General features: G+C 43.6%; 3 protein-coding genes across 5 annotated transcripts; 1 reads left to right on the forward strand and 2 right to left on the reverse strand.

Moving 5' to 3' along the window:
- Window positions 1–329: 329 nt before the first annotated feature.
- fkbp1aa (FKBP prolyl isomerase 1Aa) lies at window positions 330–2,455 on the forward strand. Its single transcript, XM_084015166.1, has 5 exons — window positions 330–434; window positions 538–585; window positions 1,075–1,187; window positions 1,606–1,780; window positions 2,024–2,455. Exons 1-4 carry the CDS (start codon window positions 398–400, stop codon window positions 1,735–1,737), a joined length of 330 nt encoding a protein of 109 aa, XP_083871292.1. The 5' UTR covers window positions 330–397; the 3' UTR covers window positions 1,738–1,780; window positions 2,024–2,455.
- A 1,090-nt stretch (window positions 2,456–3,545) lies between these two features.
- On the reverse strand, window positions 3,546–8,179 carry snpha (syntaphilin a). Of its 3 annotated transcripts, XM_084015551.1 has the most exons (5): window positions 8,018–8,179; window positions 6,410–6,520; window positions 6,185–6,316; window positions 5,919–6,068; window positions 3,546–5,817 (listed from the first exon to the last, which is right to left on the reverse strand). In XM_084015551.1, the coding sequence occupies exons 2-5, from the start codon at window positions 6,451–6,453 to the stop codon at window positions 4,566–4,568; spliced, it is 1,578 nt and encodes a 525-aa protein (XP_083871677.1). In that variant the 5' UTR covers window positions 6,454–6,520; window positions 8,018–8,179; the 3' UTR covers window positions 3,546–4,565. The 3 variants fall into 3 exon arrangements, with proteins under 3 accessions (XP_083871677.1, XP_083871675.1, XP_083871676.1); XM_084015549.1 differs by lacking the exon at window positions 8,018–8,179 and having other exon boundaries at window positions 6,410–6,875; XM_084015550.1 differs by lacking the exon at window positions 8,018–8,179 and having other exon boundaries at window positions 3,547–5,817; window positions 6,420–6,875.
- An 867-nt stretch (window positions 8,180–9,046) lies between these two features.
- Window positions 9,047–14,080, reverse strand: rad21l1 (RAD21 cohesin complex component like 1; the record flags this gene model as incomplete). Its single annotated transcript, XM_084016336.1, has 13 exons — window positions 9,047–9,223; window positions 9,444–9,518; window positions 9,764–9,874; window positions 9,968–10,107; window positions 10,215–10,296; window positions 10,369–10,598; window positions 10,775–10,873; window positions 11,095–11,196; window positions 12,138–12,245; window positions 12,585–12,688; window positions 13,029–13,128; window positions 13,723–13,852; window positions 13,937–14,080. 13 exons carry the CDS (start codon window positions 14,078–14,080, stop codon window positions 9,047–9,049), a joined length of 1,602 nt encoding a protein of 533 aa, XP_083872462.1.
- Window positions 14,081–14,798: the final 718 nt, after the last annotated feature.

A 14,798-nucleotide genomic window follows, 5' to 3' on the forward strand; every position in this document is an offset into this window, starting at 1 on the left:
AAGCAACACTGCTCATAAATAAGTGTGTCCACAGCAGTACAGTGCAACGGTGAGGCATCAGACGCTTGCATTACCGTCAGAAACACACTAGACATTGGGTTGAACTTTATATTTAGTTCTAGTGGAAGCCCCTAAAACACTTACTAACGACAACATGGTGGTAAAATACCTTTTGGTTGAAAAATTATCAATTAAGTGATTAATTTGTCACAATGTTTATAAAATGATTTAATTGCCAAATAAGATTTGTTTACACATTTTTATTTTATTGGGGTGGGGGGTCACTGGGTCCCCCCCCCCCTCATCCATGCCCACCCGCCCGTCAGCAGGCCGCCCCTGCCTCCTGCTTCCGCTCCTACTGTCGGGTGGTCAAGAGGAAGGATACAGAAGAGCAAAGATGGGAGTAGAAATTGAGACCATAACTCCGGGCGACGGTGGGAATAACTGACCTCCTTTAACGACTTCATACCACTACGCCCACAGGGTGTACGGCTCGGTGTTATTCTCGCCTTCTCTTATCTGTCTCCTTATTTCCAGGACGGACCTTTCCGAAGAAGGGGCAGCGCGTCGTGGTGCACTATGTCGGTGAGTGTGGAGGCTGGACTGGTACCGATGCTAACGTTGCTGGATGCAGCCGCTTCGTGTTTTTTAGGGGGTGTTTTTTATTTATTTATTTATTTGTGTTTTAATAAACAACACGCAGGCCGTTAACGTGAGTCGTTACCGATGTGAACACCCGTTGTTCGCGTCATATAGTGCGACCAGGGAGAAAAACGGTGTATTTTTTAAGCTAGCTAGCTAACTAGCCACATATCGCTGCTTGTGACGGCTAGCAGCCAAGCGTTCAAAGCCGTGTTTACCGTCAGCATAACAAATCAGTTGTTGTGTTTGTTCGGCTAACGTTAGCACCCCCTCCCCGTATGCTAACTGGTCCCATGAAGCTAGTCGGGTAACGTTAGCTCTCGCCTCTCCGTTAACCGTTATGAGGCTAAAGTGGGACTTGTCAGCAACCCGAGTCGATTGCCGATGTGTGTATATGTATGTGTGTGTGTGTGTGTACATGTATTTTATCAGGCACACTGGCAAACGGGCAAGTGTTTGATTCGTCGAGGTCCCGGGGGAAGCCGTTCAGATTCAAGATCGGAAACCAGGAGGTTATTCGTGGTTGGGAAGAAGGAGTAGCGCAGGTGAGCTGAGCTAACTTTGACTACAGCTGCTCATCACGTTAACAGCCGTGTGTGTGCTGTTTGATTGAACGGCAACAGCAATGTATCTGCACGTTATTGCACACATCCTCTATGTGGTGAACTTTTCCCACAATCCTGCACCAAAATATTAAATATATATGTTTTCATATTTATAGATTGCTTGTTGTCTTTTATCTTTTAATGCTCTTTTCTTGACTATCCTTAAGCCCTTGTGAAAATGTGCATGTGTGTATATGTGTGTGTTCATTTGCAAACAAAAGATTTGACTTTTTTTTAAATGATTTTCCTCAACCATGTTTATTTTGTCCAATCCATGGAATATCAATCAAGCTGGTGTCAGTTTATTAATTTAAAAATGGCTCAAACTCAACCTTTTTTTTTTTTTACATCTCCACAGATGAGCGTAGGTCAGCGAGCAAAGCTGATTTGCTCGCCAGACTTTGCTTATGGCCAAAAAGGGCACCCGGGGATCATCCCGGCGAACGCCACTCTCACCTTCGACGTGGAGCTCATCAGTCTGGAAGCCTGAAACCTGTGCACTCACTTTGTTGAATTCCACTCAAATTTTCAGGGTGAGGAAGTGTTCATTTTGTTTTTGATTATTCGTCCATTCATCACGATTGCGTCCCTCATATGTTGTTGTTTTTTCTAGAACTGTTAATACATTTACTTTCTACATATGTACAGTGACTAAATATACAATTATGTAATTTAGATCAGTGGTTAGAGGTTAAATAGTATGCAAATAACAAGCTTTAGTCTCCTCTCTTGCCTCACCTTAAGCGCAGCACTAACAGCCCTTTTATTCACTGCAGGTTGACTCCTATCTCGGGAACACAAGAGGCAAAATGTTAACAGATGAATCCTGCCTTTGATCCCTGCATAGGACCTATGTCTATATCTTCACTGTTCACTCTCCTTTCCATGTAACACAAATTGTGTTCCTTTTTAAAATGTTATCCTCCATACTATACTTTAGGGTCCATACAGTAATAAGTCATAGGCCATCCCATGTATTTTGTCATATTCTGCTATGTATTTTTATGGTGATGTTTTTTTTTTTTTTTTGACTTAAACATTTCCAAGTTGTGTCTGCCGTCAGGGCCAGATTTTGGATAAGTGTCATAAGTATTGCATCAAGCTCATTCCTTTTGGCTTTGTGGCCTTTACACTAAAATTGTTTTGATTGCGGGTAATGCATTGTCTTGGATATAAAAAAAATAAGAATAAATTGTTTGACACAATGATATTCCTATGAATGACCTTTTTGTGATACTTGTTAGGGGGTTAAATTAAAAGTCTGGAATACATTGTAACCAGGGATTCATATCTCAAGCACACGATTGCCATGAACAGCCTACAGGTCTCTGCAGATGTATGATTTTCTTTGTCTATACTGCAGCGTCGGTTCTTAATTTAAGAGTGAAATGACTATTCAAACACTCACACAATTGGACATCTTTGGTCTTGTTGACAAATATTTGCTCACTGGTAAAATGTTCCTAAACTTGCATGGTAAGTTCCCCTACAAAGATTTGTAGGCACATCTTGTGATTATCGTTGTTTTGAAGGAGTTGTGTGTAACGAGCTGTGGGTGTTGTAAAAGGTCTGTTCCTTACTCTAAACATTAAAAGAGTCATTTAACACAAACTGATATTTTCCTTCCATATTGAATAATTATTATAACGCACTGTTTTAGCATTAGTATTCCCTTTAAAATAGGCTATATCATCCTCACTTATTTATGAATTCATAAACACATGCTTTGATAGAAACACGATGGAAGTGCATTTTATTTAAATAGAGAGGGAATACCCGGGGGTGTTTTGCGGTATTCTTTCTCTGCGTTTTGTAGTACGGTTACTGTCACTATTTCATTGCTTTTGAATGCACAAGCTGATGGAAGGTCTAGTTTCTCACGGAGAAGGATGATGAGCAATTTTGAGCAAGAAGGAAACGCAGTAGCCAAAGTCTCACAAATTGGAAATATGAAAATAATGAAGTTCCGACATTTAATTATGCGCCGCTCCAACCATAGATAAATTACTTTATTATCCATTTGAAGGTTCCATTTTCATCTATTCGTCTGCCTTCGCTGAACCATTAAGATCATTACGATTAAACAACCAGCAAAGCCTCACTGGAAAGATCCCTGAATGCTAAAACATTGCTCTTTAAGGCTGAAATCGCTAACCACACACACTGAATCTCATAGTTTGTAGTCACAATTGAGCCGTTTCTGTCCACACACAAAGGGGCCACTTATTCACCACTATTGTACATACAGTACATCGTTATTAGAAACTGCAATACAGTGCTGTGGAAGCAACTTTCTTTACTCGCAGCTGTGCACAAATCATGTAAAATTAGAAAATATGTCCCTTTATCAAAAACATTTATCTCCTCATGAAGTCGGTAAACAAAACCGCTCATCCAAGTCCTTCATTCATTCCGCTGCGTGGATCACAATCTTCTGTGCGTTATATATTAATTAATATTAATATGTGACACAACCAGAATAAAGGCTAAAGCTAGAAGTAAAGCGCCTCGTTTGGCATCATCGCTATTTTATATATTTAGGCCGTAAACTGACGATTTTTGCTATTCATTATTTTCAAGTGTTTATGTTAAAGATAAATGTCCCAACAGGATCAAAGAAATAGTCTGTACAGTTTTAAACTCCCATGTTTTTTTTTTTTTATTGGCAAAAATATCAGCGATCTGTCTGTTCTGCACCCGAGAACTAGATTTGATGCACATGCTTTTTAAAAAGGTAAAAGTCCCAACAGCTTTCAACCACATTCTGTATTTTCATGGGTGTAAATGACTTTGCTGCCTACATTCACTGTGCCTTTCATCTATGAACAGCTGCTGCACAAGCACTGACTGTAATGTATTTGTTGATGCCAAACACATTTCATGACCTCGACTCTCCCCTTTTCATTTGAAGATTTTTAAAAACCATAAGATAAAGTAGAGAAGCATTCAACCTCAGACAACTTCTCTTCTACTCATTTTAAATGATAAACTGAATGCCTTTGCCCAGAGGATATACCATCTAAATCCAGATAGGGGCTTTTTAATTCAAGCATGAGAACCCAACCAAACTGTGGCTTACATGCACATTTCAAAAATGGAACCCCCCCCCAAAAAAACACATAAACTGCAGGTTTAGCAGTATGTATATTTGAGTAATTAAATAATGTACAACTAAGCCTTTGTTCTCTAAGGCAAGGCATGACCACAAAATCACAACGGTAAAATCTAGAAATCTGATAAGAGGAGATACCCTAACCCCTTGCTGTGGCTGCAGAGGTTGGGAGTTGTATTCTTAACGTCAGAGGATGCAGGAAAGTCTCAGATTGGTGTCGTTCCATTCATGCTGGTGGGCCCGCGTCCCCTGGCGGCGCCCCTGCGACGGAGCGAGTGGAGGGCCACGGCACAGCAACCTCTCAGCAGGGAGCCGATGTGATACACGGGCATGACTTCCCGCGGCGCCCCTCGACACAGCCACGCCATGGTCGGGACCACCGGCATGGCCAACGCCAACAGATCCACCAGAAAGTACCGGCTCCAGTGGCAGAGCTGAGGCGCATACCCATCCTCGTTCCTCCCTTCGGCTTCCTCCTCGCCGTCCTCCTCCACCTCCACCACTACGGCGTCGTGCCTCTCTGGGAGCGGAGCTTTAGGGTGGGGCTGGCAGGTGTGAGGCTCCGCTGGCATCCTCGTCACCTCCTCTGGATTGTCGGGTGGTCCGCTGTGCGAATGCGCGGGAGGGAAGACAGCCGGTAAAGGAGATGGAATGGGATGTGGTTCTGAGGGGGTGACGTCCGCTGAGGACAAAGAAATGATGCTCAGCTCCTCGGCGCCGCTTTCCTCACACAGCCAGGTCATGGTTGGGCTGCAGGCCTGGGAGCGCACCGCCGGCTTCTTCTCTGCTGCAGGAGTAGGAGTAGGAGTAGGGACGGGATCGGTCGCGGGGACAGCAGCAGTTGCAGCTGTGACAGGGGCCTCCTCCTGAGGTAAATGCAGGAACAAGTGATGATGGGGGAGGTAGGAGGGGCCACTGCACTTGCAGCTGCTACTGAGAGTGTGGCATGAGTGGGAGATTGGCAACACCGCCCCCCCGCTGCACAGCCTTTCGTAGGTGGAAGAGCGAGGCACCGTCGGAGGGCCTCGGACGTGGCCCTGCGGTGGCAGCTGCTCCGATAGAAGGGCCGCCTCCAGGAGCAGATGGGTTTGTCCCACAGGGTGAGGACCTCTGCTTGACTCCGGGGCGTTGGGGCTGTGCTCCAGCTGCAGCGCCTCGCTGCTCAGCCGGGTGCGGGCGGTGCTGCGACTCAAAGTGCTGGCCGGGGAACAGCCACAGGAGCGAGACTTGCCCCCCGGCCGAGCTCCCTGCAGCCCCACGTATGGCTTGTGGTCATGGGGGTCTTGTTCACGGACACTCAGGTTGGACCTCACCGTCTCGACCACCCCTTGAAGGTGCTGGATCTCCTTGCGGGCCTCTTTTAGGGCCAACTGGGCCTCCACACGGTGACATTCCTCCTCTATCCAGTCCTCCTGCATCCTGTACAGTTGGCTCCTCAACTCATCTATTTCACAGTCCCTGATAAAGTATAAGGACAAGCGAACAGCAGCAGAGTTATTACTCCTCTACAGAAACGAGCTGAGGTGGAGAACACCAACTGCACGGAGGAAAAGGCTCACCTGTGTTGAAGTCTTTCCACGTTGTCCCTCAGTCTGGCTCGCAGGTGTCGTATGCACACCTCCTTCTGCTGCAGAGGGGTGAGGTACTGCTCCGGGGTGGGGGGCCTGATCCCATGGTTGTCACTGCAGGCTGTGTGCTTTGCTTGACGCCTGAAACAACACACAGATAAGATGAGGTCATCTGAAACAAATGAACGCTCCCTATTGAATATGGCCCCTGGAGGCATATTCACATATTAAGGAGACTTGTATGATTCATAACCGACCTGGGTGTGGTAGGATATGTCCGGGCCGTGGGGCTTTCTTCTGCCGCCCTAACCCTCCCGGGGTAGGTCTGGGTGCTGGAGGTATCACTATGGGGATATCGCATGCTGCCTCCACCAGTGCCCACTGAGCGCCTTGAAGGAGGGAGATCCCCGTTACAAAACCCAAACACGTCAGACCTTTTTGCACGATTCTGAATCTGAAGGTACGAGAAGGTCCAACAGTACCTGCGCTGACCTGAGGAGGGCTTTCGACTCGGAGTGAGAGACATTGACGTGCGAGGGACCTCCAACCTCTCCACCGCTGTCTCTAGAGAGGGACGCTAGGAGTCCTCACAGCTGGACCACGAGAACCGGCACAAAAACATCATCAAATCACAAATATCCCCCAAAAACAACGTTTATTTCTTCCAACTTGTGGGATGCTGCGCTTGGCTCCTGTGTGCTTCTTCAGCGACAATAGTCTAACCCCAACCCTAATTAAGAAAAAATGGTCTAGGCCAGCAGCAAATAAAGCGCCCTTTCTGTGCTGACACAAAGGGGACACAGAGTTCACAGTCGGTGCAGCTGCCTCTCTCTCTGAGCTGCCACGACGGAGCAGAGCTGCAGACAAACATGATAAACCTTCACATTGACTTGAGTCACAGGGCAACAAAGACAGCAAGGATTTTAGAAATACAGTCATGAGTCATGAGCCCCCATTTAGTAACCGTTTATATTGTCCTCCATTTCTATTCTTATCATGCAGTCTGTCATTGACAGCTGGGTATCAGCACTATTTATTACTTATTCTCTGATCAGATATGTCTTTTATTTTGGTAAATCTTGTTTATTCCTATCTGAAGTCTGCGACATTGGGCAGTTTGATATCTATTGTTAAATTTAGAGGATCAAAACATGTTTATACTTCTTAAAGTTTGCTATCATCAGCACTAATATCCAACACTAGTTCTTTATTTATATGTTGTTGCTGTAATACTAGACTGTAATGTCCCCGACACATCTGTTAATAAATAAGTCATGTAGTTCTGTCACCACCCCAATTATGGAAAAGCTAATTTCTATATTATAGGGGGGGAAAGAAAGATGAGGACAAATGTTCTCATCTTTCTTGAAAAGTCCCTGTAGCTGCTGATCGACCTGCTGTTGAATAAATCTTTATATATATATATAATATTTGACACATACGATTTATAATCTACTGATGATGAAATGATGAAACGAAACAGACGCATCTATCTCTCTGGATCCGGATTCTAGGACAAGGAGAGCTCACCTCCCTTCTCTTCTGCCTGCGCAACAAGTGGCTAACTGGGTTATTGGCGAGAAATACGCAATCATCTTACGTAAGTGTGCGTATCGCTGTTGACTGTGTGGGGGCGAGCACCACATACAGTACGTAGATATAAAAACTGTACTAAAAGCAGCATTTCGACGTGGAAAATGAGTCGGCTCATGACGCAACAACGTTAGATATGAGACAGAGAGAGAGAGGGAGAGAGAGGGTGTCCTTGAATCATCATTACGACATTAAAAAGCCGGATTTTCCAACCACATCTGTCACCTACAGTAACGCGCTGTTAGATAAGCAGGCAAGTGATGCGTTTAAAAAAAACTAGGAAGAAAAAGTGTCATCATTGGTTGAAGTATGCAGCTGACTACAAATGAGTCCCTGAACAGGACATCCAATGAGCCCAGCAGGTAGTCTCGTCTCCGTAAGAAAAAAAAAAACGCAGCTTCTGATAAAGAAACAGCTGACTAACACATGCTGCTCCTCTGAATCCCACAATAATGTTAACATTCACAGCAGACGGGAGGGGGGGACACACGATTTACCATTCGGGCAGGTGGAAGTTGCGCATCGTGGAAAAGCCTCGGTTCCCGCCACGCTCGATGGTCGATGAAGGGTCGCTGGTGGCAACAGGAAGAAAAGATGCTGCTGATGCTGACGCGAGTCCATCCTGCAGCCATGAAGCCCGGAGACCAAGTGAGGCGACTGCGTCTGCTGCATCGCTGCTCCTTAAAGTGACAGTATGAGAGCGCTTCGTCGGTGTGATTACCGCTGCCAGATGATGATGTCCGGTGTTTTTTTTGTTTTTTTTAAAACATCAGATTGATGGCTTAATGTGTGGAGGAGCGTTCACTGACAGCAAACTTTCCTCCTTTAGAATAGAAATATTAAAACCACATTCATTTGGGCATTTATTTGAATATAATTCACAATAACATTTACAGTTTCAAGGGGAAAAACACATTTAACATAAAAGTGTTTAAACTGTAAGACTTTTTACAGAATATTTTAAGTATCTTGACCACAAGATACAATGACAACAACAGTAAAGTAACCACAGAAAAGCTATAAAGTAAACACTGGATCTGTGTTTCGCATCCAAACAAGGAACTGTTTCAAATCGATGCAACATTCGCTTTTCTCTCTCTCGGAGAAGTCATAACAGGTCCCGCATAAATATTTAAAATGATCAGTTAGGAATAAATAGAGGAGGAACTGTGGTAAAACACAATCTCAACATGCAGTCCGAAAAGATTGCATGAATAACTGTGACATCATATAAATACGCAAAGGATCCTGGAGATCACTTAAAATATTGAGGGGACATGAATCCCATGTCTGGTGTCAGATAGCGTAAGATGTCTGAGGCCTAGCGAAAACTATAGTTTTAAACTAAACGTTCCTTCATTTATACTTTCTCACAAATGAAAAGTGCCGACAACAAGCGAGAGAACATATTTACAGGTTTCAAGACACAAACATAACAATATGTGTGACATATAAATGTAAAGTGAGATTTTTCTTTTCACGCTGTTTAGATCAAGTAGGAGCAGGACTGTTTTTTTTCCGTTTAACTAATCGCAGAACTTGGGTCCAGGTGTGGCGATGATGTCCTCGTAAGGTGCTCTCTGGTGAAGGTGAAGGGCGTTTCGTTTTTTCAGGACCAGGAGACAAAAGAAAGTGGCTGCCGCCTGCGAGCGGGTGAGTCCTTCGCAGATTGCTTCCAGGCTGAACGTGGCGTCGCTGCTGCTCCGGCTCTGCCAAGCAAACAGACGCACGGGAGGATTTTATGTCTCAACATCGTCCCTTGTCCTGCCACCGCCTTCTCACTTTAAACCCCTGTCTGCCCTTCAATGTTAAATACAGCAGAGAAAGGGGCCTAACAGGGAAACAACTGTGTCTTCAACATACAGGCTTTACACGAGAGACACTGAGATTCTAATACCTGAACATCTATTTTGAGGTTCTTACTTTCAGAATGTCCAGAAGGTTCTGTGTACGTCTGGTTATCCTCCGATCCACAAAGTCCTGGGTGTCCAGCGTTGACTGCAGGTAAGAAAAGGACCATATTTCAGTCTGTGACGGCGGGACCATCTCCAAGGCAGCATGGGAAATTACAAATTAGCACCTGCCATCTGGCAAAACCTGATAGACTAGTCTGTTTACTGCACAGGGCATTTTTTACTTCAGATATCCATCCATTATGAGTTTACTTTCATTCCAAGGATAAGGCCCAACAGAGTCTAACTCCCCTGCCATGTTTCTATTTCTAGCCGTGTGTTCACAGGCACCTGAGTGTGGAGGGAAGTTGACGGAGTCTCCTTCTGCACGTACGACGGATGGACAAACATGGAGTCCTCTGATGGAAGTTCTGGATGAGTGAACTCCGACCCGTGTTCCTCCTGACAGACACGGCACAGATTACAATCCAAACATAAAAAAAAGGGTAAAAGGGCATCATTAACTCCCCCCCGACCTGACATGCTACTGCTTACTTGTGTGAGTTGCGAGTACGTCTCACGTCTCACGTCATTCACGTGATCAAACGCCATCAGCTCGGTGTCATGTGTTACTTCAGGACCTTCTGATGACTCTACGACGCTGTCTGTGACGAGGGCGCTCATGTCCCTCTGAACTACACGAGACATGACAAGCAAATGATGCAGATGTCACAAAAGGCAGAACAGAGGAGACCAGTGATGCCTTAAACTAGAGAGATTACAGTTCACGTCAAGTTCCTACCTTCTTGTTCATCCCGGCGCATCACCTCAACCTCCTCAGGCGCACAAAAACTCTTCACCTGGAAAACACTCTTGGCAAACAGCTGCAGAGGCAAAATTACATTTAAAAGCAGTCACTTGTCATTGTTTTTAAGATACAAGTCCATCTTTTTTACCTCCTTTATCTCTGGAGCTGCTACGGTTGAACAGGGCTGTGCAAAGAGTTTGTCCACGCCGCCGCTCTCCTTCCACTGCATGAGCTGCAGGGTGGGCGGGGCCATATCCAACGGGGCGACTAGATCTGAAATGTCGAGAAGCTGCCCTCTGATGGATTCACTGGTCAGCTCTTTAGTCTGGTCCACAACCAACCTGCGTTTCCTCTTCCCCCTCTTCCTCTCAGAGTTCGCTGAAACAGCAGAAGGTCACGAGATTGTTTGTTTTGCTGAATCAAGCATCGAGAGCCGACTGTATGTAAGTATGGCAACGTTCTGAATGACATATTCACAACAGTGATGGTTTCAGGGGGCCATCATATACAGTAGAATTGTGAGTTGAAGGAACAGTTTGAGTAGTTGTGCCTACGAGTGATGGTCACAGGTTCAAGTGCAAAGGCCTCCCCCATGTTGGTGAGCAGGGTGGTCTCATTCAGTGTAGGGGTCTTCATCTCTATTGGGTTGTCATCTGGAAAACATATGGTTTGAAAATAAGTCTGAATGCAAATGTATTTGGCCTTGATGTACAAAACATAACACAATCATCTGGTGTGGCTAAACAAACAAAACCCATCATCCAAGCACAACAACCTTGTTGAAAAATAGTAGAATTCTTTAACTACTAATAGAAGGTTTTAACTTACAGAATGTAAATAACTGAAATAACTCAATATAAAAATGTATTATCACCTTGTTGATGATTGAGTGCAGAGATCTCTGGATTTTCACTTTGAGGCTCTCCCAAGATGAAGTCATTGGACTCAGCATTATCATTGGAATTCATCAGAAAGTCTACAGGGTCATTAAGAATTAAATGTGAATTAAAATGTTTATATAAAAAACAAGCAAAAGAATCACTAGTAAACAAGGGCAAAAATATATAATATATATAAAGTTAGATTTAAGACTTTTAAATGCCCCAAAATGATTCATAAAATATAAAACATTTTAATACCAGTGAAAACTTTATTTTTAAATGAATACATTCAATGCCGTTTTAGATTTTTTTTAATGATCCGCAGATAAAGTGAGCTGATACTTTTAGTATTTGAACGTGATCTGTAGCAGAAGTGAATGAGTACTGAGAGAATCTATTTCCTATTTGTTTGTCGTGATTTAATGAGCGCTTAGGCCGTGCTGTGTCTCAGATGCTAATTATTCTTTGTGTCCCGATTCAGAGGGTGGATCCTTCAAAGACGCAGCCAATAAACACTGGTCCTTCAGAGGATGGGAGACGGTTTAGCCTCACAGACACCAAACCTCTGTATTGGTGCGATAGCAGTCTCAGTCCCACTCGACGAGTCAAATACTTCAGATTATAACTCAGCTATTATGTGTCAGTGACATTTCACTGAAATACATAAAGGATGACTGGAAAATTGTACCAGACTTACTTTAAATCAATCCATTTATTCATGCATACTCCTTTAATGCCCTGATTCATAACAGTCGGCCTCCTGACAAACTGTAGAAAAATCCTTTACATCTTTTAATGACATAATTGGTCTGAAAAGACGTCGGCTTCGGAGGATCCAGCCCCTGAATTGGGACAAGACAATCTGATGTGTTGGCTATGCTAAACTAATCCATCAAGGTTATAGATTTTAATGTATGTATTCAAACAGCCACAACTTTTGGCCAATAACAATATATCGAGAAACCTGTAAAAACAGTTAATCAAAAATGCAAGTGCAGTGCGGGATGTTGTTCAGACCGATCAATTCAGTCACTACCGAGAAGGTCGCATCCCGTATCCTCATCCCCAAAAGTGTCTCCATGTTGAGAGTGTATCTGGAAGCTCATATCCAGCAGCCCATTGTGGATGCTCTGGGATTCATCTCCTACCCATCAGAGCACACAAAAGACGGGGGGAATTGTATGACATGTCAGCCTTGCACAGAAAATTATGCTTTAAAATGAGAATTTTTATATCATATATTTTAGTTAATGTCAATCCCATGGAAAGATCACAACTAACAATGCATTAATCCGTCTCTCAATGCATTCTGACTTATCATCATGTCTTTGGAAATCAGCCTACAGGCTACACAGAAAATCTTGTAAGTAGCAGGACTAAATTAGTGCTGAGTATACCAAACCGCTTCACCTTAACAGGGCAAAAGGCATTAGTTCACGTCAAATCAGGAAGTACCACAACATGAGAACAAACCGGTTCTTACCATAATCTATCAAGGTTAGAAAGTTATTTCCAAAATCTTCTTTCAGAGTGATTTCCTCCGATCGACACTGGTTCAGTGAGAAGTGGTCCACGACATCTATGTTACTGGTGTCCCAGTACGAAGAGAACACAATACTTAATCGTTAGGCTTAAAGAAGCAATGGGTGATCCAAATTTTAATGAAGGTGTACCAGAATCCAATACACAACATAGAACTTAAAACATCAATAAAGTTTGTACTCCAGGCATGTCATGAACAGTATCTTATCTTGAATATTTTTTCAATTATAGTCATTGGAGAAGCTCAAAATGTGTATGTTTTACGGGTTTATTCACAAATAAACCTGGCTTTAAACTGCCAAGTCTTGAGGGACTTGTCCTCAATAAACCCTCCGTATATAAATGTCAGGTTGGGATTTGTCGGAGAAGGGAAAAAAAATGGTACCTTGGGTCTGGCAGTTGTGCTTCAAAAGCAGTGAAATCTTCGATCAAAGTAATTGCTTTTACTGTTGCCTGGAGCTCCTCCACAGGCATATCTGTCTGACCTGGTGTGTCGAGACAGAAGCAGTGCAAATAATACAAATATAAACAGCGTTTAGAACTACAATAGGTGAGAACATCACCCGGTGATTCAACTGAAGAGGTATTTCTTCAGAGCTTTGAAATGCACTAAAAGATCATGTCAAATAGACATCTATATTCACAGGTTACGTTTGCATTATCTTCCACACAAGTATGTATCAGCTGAGCTAATATAGTACTGTATGAGTTAAGAGATGCTAATTTCTTAACCTCCTTGTTCGGTGTGTGTTAAATGACTTTTAGCTGCATAAATGTATGACTACATTCTGTTTCTGTCCTCCCATAATAAGCTGGTGAACTAATTATATCTGTCACCCTCTGGTGGTTGTCCTCATTAGGTAAAGTATTTACCAGTTAATTAGGTACAACAAACTAAAACTAATGCCATCTTATCCTGCAATAAATCCAAACTTAGTACAGGTTTTGATGTCCTGTTTGGTTTAAACTGTTTTAGAGAGGTGTTTATACAAATGGATGATCATTTTTGGAGGATGTACTTTGTCTATTTCCATTTGTCTTTACAATTCAACCAATTATTGACGGTAACAACACGTTACCTGGCCTGAACGCTATTTTAATTTGAACCAGGGCACTGTTGCAGTCTGCGAGGAGATACTTCGCTTTCCTGAAGTAGATCCTGACCACACCCACGAGCAGATGACTGGATGTCCGCAATCCGAGTTTCATCTGGAAGAGATAACACGCATGCATCTCAGACAGCACTTAGATGCAAGTTATTACATGTGTTTGTTTGTTTTCCAGGATGGCTACCTTAGGGGAAACGATGTCTCTGACGCTCGTTTCTAAATCACATTCAAACACATGGGCCTTTGTGAGTTTCCTCTCCCAGTGCGCTGCCAGCCAGATTTTGGACAGATGACCCCGCTTGGAGGTGAAGAGTTGAGTGTAGAACATCATGTTGAGGTTATGGAGGCTAGCTGTCACCTGTGACAAACACGACCGCGATTATTAAAACCCTTCCCGTGATAAACGAGAAGTGTGTTAATTTAGCTGACATTTAGAGTGAGGGTTAGCCGTTTAGTCTAATATTATTGCCAATTGAGCTTGAACTTCTGGGCTCAAAGTCGCATAAGCTTAGCAGTGTGTTGGCTAGGAGATACCGTAACTAAGCTAGGTGACGTTAGCGACGTCACCCAGCTCACATTTTAATGCTGGAATATAATGTTTTATTACAGTTAAGAATTTTAGTAGAAACGTGAAATGTTCTCGTTTCTACATTTAGCGAGCTAACCTCGATATCAACAGTACAGCCTACCTTAACTTTGAAGGTCCCGCGTTTTGACATTTGGAGCCTGGACGTGAGCGCGAGACGGCGACGTTCCAAGTCTTGAGAGCGCGCGTGAGGACGTAACCAGGCAGCGACTTCCGCCCCCTCGAAAAAAACGATGAAGCTAAAGCTAACAGCGTGTAGCTTAGCTATTAACTGTTAGCCGTTAGCATCATCTACAGTTGTGATTTCCAGAGCCGCTTAGCGTCAATTCGAGATGACGGCCGAACCTACAATGTTAGCATCTCGACAAAAAAACCCCGAGCTGGTTAAATGTTTACTCGGTCCCGTAAGAAGCAGCAGTGTTACAAGGCAAGAGAAGATGTGCTGAAAACTACTGTTTCA

Source organism: Eutrigla gurnardus (assembly GCF_963514095.1).
Source record: "Eutrigla gurnardus genome assembly, chromosome: 8".
NCBI classification, from domain to species: domain Eukaryota; kingdom Metazoa; phylum Chordata; class Actinopteri; order Perciformes; family Triglidae; genus Eutrigla; species Eutrigla gurnardus.

Bases quoted from the DNA above. Each gene is read 5' to 3' on its own strand.
- fkbp1aa (XM_084015166.1), top strand. From the start codon at position 398: ATGGGAGTAGAAATTGAGACCATAACTCCGGGCGACG. The intron at 435-537 runs GTGGGAATAACT...CCTTATTTCCAG, and splicing joins GACCATAACTCCGGGCGACG to GACGGACCTTTCCGAAGAAG. The intron at 586-1,074 runs GTGAGTGTGGAG...GTATTTTATCAG, and splicing joins CGTCGTGGTGCACTATGTCG to GCACACTGGCAAACGGGCAA.
- snpha (XM_084015551.1), bottom strand. From the start codon at position 6,453: ATGTCTCTCACTCCGAGTCGAAAGCCCTCCTCAGGTCAGCGCAG. The intron at 6,317-6,409 runs GTACTGTTGGAC...CCCTCCTTCAAG, and splicing joins CCCTCCTCAGGTCAGCGCAG to GCGCTCAGTGGGCACTGGTG. The intron at 6,069-6,184 runs GTCGGTTATGAA...GTGTTGTTTCAG, and splicing joins ACATATCCTACCACACCCAG to GCGTCAAGCAAAGCACACAG.